Source organism: Mastomys coucha, unplaced genomic scaffold, assembly GCF_008632895.1.
Source record: "Mastomys coucha isolate ucsf_1 unplaced genomic scaffold, UCSF_Mcou_1 pScaffold19, whole genome shotgun sequence".
Taxonomy (NCBI): domain Eukaryota; kingdom Metazoa; phylum Chordata; class Mammalia; order Rodentia; family Muridae; genus Mastomys; species Mastomys coucha.
This window is the reverse complement of record NW_022196901.1, coordinates 19,947,115-19,953,465: the sequence shown is the minus strand read 5'-3', so window position 1 is coordinate 19,953,465 and position 6,351 is coordinate 19,947,115. Positions and strand designations below refer to the sequence as shown.

Below are 6,351 nucleotides of genomic sequence, written 5' to 3'. Positions count from 1 at the left end.
CTTCTAGCTCTTTACCTGTGTTCTCCTGTATTTCTTTGAGGTTGCTATTTATGTCTTTCTTAAGGTCCCGTATCATCATCCTGATAAGTAATTTTTGATCTGAATCTTGCGTTTCCGGTGTGATGGTGTGTCCAGGACTTGCTATGGTGGGATAATTGGGTTCTAATGATGGCAAGTGACCTTGGTTTGTGTTGTTTATTTTCTTATGCTTACCCCCCACCATCTGGTTAGCTCTAGTGCTACCTGCCCTTGCTAAATCTGAGTGGAGCCTGTCCTTCCTGTGGTCCTGGTTGTGTCAGAACTCCTCAGAGTCAAGCTGTCTCTGTGATCCTGTGATTCTGGGATCCTAGGATCCTGGGCTTGTTAGATCACCTGGGAGTGTGATTTTTCTCTGTGTGTTGTGGGACTGGCTGCAGAGCTTGTACCCAAGGTCTTCTCTGGACCCCAGCCCAGACAGACAGGAAGGAACCCAAGTCACTGGGCTGGAGGAGTTCCTGTTTGCCCGGTCCCGCTGGTTCCAGTTACTCCCGGTGTTGGGACAGATGTTGGTTCCTGCTCACCTCTGATCCTGAGTGTGTCAGAGAGCCTGGGAAGGGAGCTTCCTCTGTGTGTTGTGGGACTGGCTGTGGAGCTTGCGCCCAAGGTCTGCTCTGACCCCAGCCCAGACAGACAGGAAGGCGGAATTCTTTTCTTCTAATTGGCTTCTCTCTTTTTTCTTTTTTAATTTTATAAATTAATTTATTTTTTACACTCCATATTCCATTCTCTGCCCTGCCCCCCAATCCACCCTCTGACTGTTCCACATCCCACACCTCCTCCCCACCCCATCCTGTCTCCACATGGATGCCCCCACCTTTCATCCCACCTGACCTCTAAACTCCCTTGGGGCCTCCAGTCTCTTGAGAGTTAGGTACATCATCTCTTAATGAACACAGACCCGGAACTCCTCTACTGTATGTGTGTTGGGGGCCTCATATCAGCTGGTGTATGCTGTCTGTTTGGTGGTCCATTGTTTGAGAGATCTCTGCAGTCCAGATTAATTGAGACTGCTGGTCCTCCTATAGGATCACCCTTTTCCTCAGCTTCTTTCCTAATTCAACAACAGGGGTCAGCTGCTTTTGTCCATTGGTTAGGTGCAAATATCTGCATCTGACTCTTTCAGCTGCTTGTTGGGTCTTTCAGAGGGCAGTCAAGATAGGACCCTTTTTGTGAGCGCTCCATAGCCTCAGTAATAGTGTCAGGCCTTGGGACCTCTCCTTGAGCTGGATCCCACTTGGGCCTGTCGCTGGACTTTTTTCCCCTCAGGCTCCTCTTCATTTCCATCCCTGTAATTCTTTCAGACAGGAACAATTATGGGTCAGAGATGTGACTGTGGGATGGCAACCCCATCCCTCACTTGATGCCCTGTCTTCCTGCTGAAAGTGATATGAGGACTTTTGCTTTGTCTTATTGTATCTTGTTTTGTCCTGTTTGGCTGTCATCTCTTGGAGGTTTGCTCTTTCCTGAAGAGGAAATGGGGGGGGGAGTGAATCTGGGGAGGGGGTGCTCAGAGGAGTAAAGGGAGGGGAAACTGGTTGGAAGATATTGTATGAGACAAGAGTCTATTTTCAATTGAAAAAGAAAGTAAAGTTGTGTTTGTTTTTAATGAGAGCACCATGTCTGTGTTCTGATAGGACTGTTCCTGGGTGGACCAACTCCCCCTTGGAGCACCATGCTGCTACACACTTTCACATCCAAGAACAGGGATCCCATCTATCTATCCTCCGTACCATTAGAACATGTGGAAACAGGAGCCAGCAGCTGGTCTCTCCCCACAACCACAGGCTGAGAACACCAGGGGCATAGGCAGGTATAATGGGAAGTATTTGTTAATAGGCTTCTTGGGACGGGCAGTGGGTATGAAGTGGGCAGTGGAGTGCTTAGGAAGATGGCTGCTTCTATGTGGCCATACTTCAGATCAATATAATATTCCAGAGGGTTCTTCTACAAAGTACTATGTAATTTTACAACTTTCCCTTCTACTTCCTAAGTTGTTTTAATTTCATCCTTGAATTTTGAGTCAGGACTGATTTTCCAGAGAAGCATGTCCAGGAGTGGCCAGGCAGAATATAGCTAAGGGACACAATCAAGGTTTAGACTAGGGAGGAGATGGTAAGTGAGGCCATGGGTGAGACAGAGCACTGGCTCTTGTCTGCTTAACTTCGGCAGAGTACATCAGCTCCTGGGGAGGGACAAGGGACACAGAGAGTGGGAACGGTTTGGTGCCCACTGTGTATGTATGGCTGCGGTGTGGGTGTGATGGGTGTGGTCACTGAGACATCAGCTAGAGGAAAGACAATGGGAAGGGAGAAGGCAGAGAGGAACTGTCTATGCAGGGATGATGTTTGAGGGGCAGAGCAAGGGAGAGTCAGCTTCTGGGATGTGTTTCTAGACAGGGTGTCATGTCCAGCAGTACCAAGATGAGAGATCCAGGAGGTGGGAGTCCACATAAAGTGGCTAACTGTATAGGCATTCAATTCTTATCACAGAGTGATAAGAATTACATGGTGATAAGAATTGTTACCCCTAGAACTTATAGGTAAGGAAGTGTGGGCAGGTCCTGACTGTAAGACCACACAGCTCTACAATAGGGTTAGGAAATGCTGCTGCCTGGTCTGAGGAGCAAGGGGATTAGTATGAGAGAAGGGGTGCACCTCACATCAGAGTTTCCAAGCAACATAGATCTAGCCTGCAAGGTGTACTCATCTTGTGTTCACATTTACAAATACAATTTTCAAGACAAATGAGCTAGGAGTACCATGTTTCTCTCAACTTAGGAAGCTACACCTAGAAACCCTGGAGTAAAGATTTCCTGTGTGAATTTAACAAAGATGTCCACACTTCCTAACCATGGCAGTCTGCTCCTTGGTCATCAGAAAACTCCCTCTTGGAACTTAAAGATAGACGCCTTGGGCTAGGGAGATGGCTTTGCAATCATGAGGACATGAATTTAATTCCCAGAACCCATAAATATGGGCATGGTGGCATGCACTTGAAATCTCAGTGTTGAAGGTATGGAAATAGGCAGATTCCTGGAGTCGGCTGGCCAGCCACCCTAGCATACTTGGTGAGTTCCAGGTCAGTAAGGGATTCTGTCTCAAAAACCAGGGAAGACAATTCCTAAGGAGTGACACCCAGGATTGATCTCCACATGCATACAAAGATATGTGAGCACACTTCATGCAAATACACACGCACACGCACACATGCAGTGGGCATTGGAAATCAGGGCAGCATTCCCCAGTCATGGTAGCTTCCTGGATGAGGTAGGGCACAAGGCACAATGTCACTTGAACAAACTTAGCATCTACTAGATCTGGCATTCGATACTTTAGGAAACAAATGGCAAGCTGGTGGTCATAGTGACACACACCTTTAATCCCAGCACTCAAGAGACAGAGGCAGGCAGAGTTCTGGGAGTTTGAGGTCAGCCTGTTGTAGAGTGTTCCAGGACAGCCAGAGCTACATAGAAAGACCCTATCTCAAAAGAAAAAAAGAAAGAAAGAAAGGTGGGGAGAGAAGTGACAAAAAAAATATTGATTTTTACTACAGCCCTCCAAACAAGGAGAATCTTACCGGATAGGTTTACTTGGTCCTTCTGGGCCGTCCAACTCATATGAGAAAACATTGTCCCATCTGAATTTCAGATTCCAGTCAAAAGCTCCCCTTACGATAGGTGACGCTATATAATCCAAGGTTAACTCATTGATGACATCGATAATAGGGCATACCACCATTTTGTGGTCCTTAGCAATGGCATGCAGCAACGGCTCTAGCCAGAATCTATTCACCTCACAGTGACTATCCAAGAACACCAAGATTTCCCCTGTGAAGGAAGAGCAAACTAATATTGATTCTTGTCTTAGAGTTACTGTTGCTGTGATAAAAAGCATAACCAAAATCAACTTGGGGAGGAAAGAATTTCTTTGACTTACATTTCTACATTATCCATCACTGAAGGAAGTTAGGGCAGGAACTCAAACAGGACAGGAATCAGGATGCAGGAGTACTGCTTACTGGCTTGTTCTCATGGCTTGCCCAACCTGTTCTTTTATAGAACCCTGGACCACCAGCCCAGAGGTGGCACCATTCACAAGGGGCTAAGCTCTCTCACATCATTCCCTAATTGAGAAAATGCTTTACAGGCTTGCCTAGAGCCTTCATGGGGGCATTTTCTCAATTGAAGCTCTCTTTTGTCAGGTTGACAAAAGTAGCCAGCACAGTCCCCTAGAGGGAAGGAATTCAATCCAAACACAAGCTGGATGAAATGAATATCATTGAGTATTTCCTATGTCATTGGTTCTTTAATTGCATCAAGGGAAATGAGGAATACATGCTTATTATGTCCAAAAAGGTGAGACTACACGTATGGCGGACATTCAGAGGAGACTAGAGAGCTGCAGGTGAGATAATAGCTTGGAGAAAACTCTAGAGCAGTAGACAGAACTGAGAAGAGCTTTAGTTTTCAAAGATCTTCTCAGGAGGCCAGAGAGGTGGCCCAGGCATTAAATGCTTGCCTTACAAGCATGAGGCCACTAAGGTCAATCCCTATCACTCACATTTAAAAACCAAAAACTACCCAGGCATGGTGACCTGTTCTTACAGTCCTAGCTCTGGGGAGTTGGAAACAGGTAATTCCTGAAGTATGCTAGTCAGCCAGCCTCACTTACTTGATGAGTTCCAGGTCCATGAGAGAATCTGCCTCAAACAAAGAAACAGTGATGACACCTGAAAAATGATGCCTTTTGACCTCTAACTCTTTGTTTCAGGACACAAGAACCTGGAAATCTCGGAGAGTGCTATCTGGACTCTAGTCCACATCTATAACAGAAGGCCAGAGAGGTGCAGGAGTATGGTATTTTTAGACAGCCACATCTCATATCCTAAGTTTTGCTTTTCATGGTTTCAGATCCCAGGGATCAACTGAAGTCTGAAACTATTAATAGTCAATTACAGAAACAAATAGCTTTTACACTACATACTGCTCTGACCAATGTGATAGAATCTCACATTGTCCTACTTGGCTCTACAAGACACATAAATTATCCCTCATTCAATAAGTCTAGCTGTATACACCACCTGTCACTCAGCAGCTTGGCTGTCTTGGATTTCAGAGGGACTTGAGAGGGGTTGAGAGTATTTGTGTTAATAATGGCTAGAATTATAGTGATACAGCAGAAGACACAAGACACAAAATAGCTCATTGCATCAGCTGACAGTACTCTGGTGCCATATACTTAGCATCAGTATGTTAGACATCCCCTGAGGATCTTGGGTATATCACCTATGTATAAAAGAGGGTGACAGTCTAGGTTGGTTGAGAAAGCTCTCTCTGATAAAGTGAAAGAGAGACCGTTTAAGGACCCTTTAGGCAGAGAACTGAACAAAATAAGGTCATGCAGGCCCTGGGATATGGTACCATGCCTCGCCTCTCCAAAGAGGTGCCTGCTCCATGCCACTGGGAGAAGGCAGGGCAAAGTCTGAAGTGGGGAGTCCATAGTAGTTCTCATTCTCCTCTCTGGGTACATGAGTGCTGTCGGTATAGAGTCCACGGGTCTACCTTTCCTTCCAGATGTCTGTGTGCCCAGCAGGGAAGAGAAGGGCAGAGCCTAGGATCGGCAGAATCTTGTCTAGTTCACAGTTCCAAGAGTCCAGAGGGGATGGAAGAGAAAAGCCTTCCTCCAGAATGCAGGTGCAGCTCTTTAAGACAAAGGCCTTCACTGTGGCCCCTAATGAAGAGGCAATCCTTGCTTGTTCATACTGGTTTATTTGATAGTGGATGTGAAGGCATACTTTATTCAGGGTGAACCAGAGATTAAATACCTTTTGCAGGGAGAAATGCCCAGGAGAGGAAGCTCATTGACTGAATGCTTGGGGCCTGTCTAGATACCTCCTTCTATGATACACAACTGAGTGCCCATAGTCCTCATGGGTTATTGTGTTTATGTGTTCCAGAGCAGGTGGAGGCAGATAGGGAATGGCTCCACTCCTGCCCTTCGCAGTTCTGAGAATCCCAGGATTTTAGCTCATTCAACCTACCATTCTTATGCCTGCCTGGTAACGAGTTCCCACATGCCCTACACTGCGAGGATATTCCAGGAGGTGATGTGCAGAGGCTCTGAGACAGGAACTTACCTTGTGTGTCTGAAGAAAAGCAAGAGAAGGGAAGGTGAGCAAGGAGGGACAGGAAACGACAGAGAATGGAGAGACACAGAGAGAATGGAGAGACAGAGAATGGAGAGACAGAGAATGGAGAGACAGAGAATGGAGAGACACAGAGAGAATGGAGAGACAGAGAATGGAGAGACACAG

General features: G+C 46.3%; 1 protein-coding gene across 2 annotated transcripts in view; it reads right to left on the bottom strand.

The window, feature by feature from the left end:
* Positions 1-6,351, bottom strand: part of Galntl5 (polypeptide N-acetylgalactosaminyltransferase like 5) — a 58,400-nt gene that overhangs the window by 28,492 nt on the left and 23,557 nt on the right. For both annotated transcript variants that reach the window (XM_031380205.1, XM_031380207.1), the window contains exon 6: positions 3,616-3,865. In XM_031380205.1, coding sequence (XP_031236065.1) covers positions 3,616-3,865 — 250 coding nt within the window. The remainder of the gene's footprint in view (positions 1-3,615; positions 3,866-6,351) is intronic.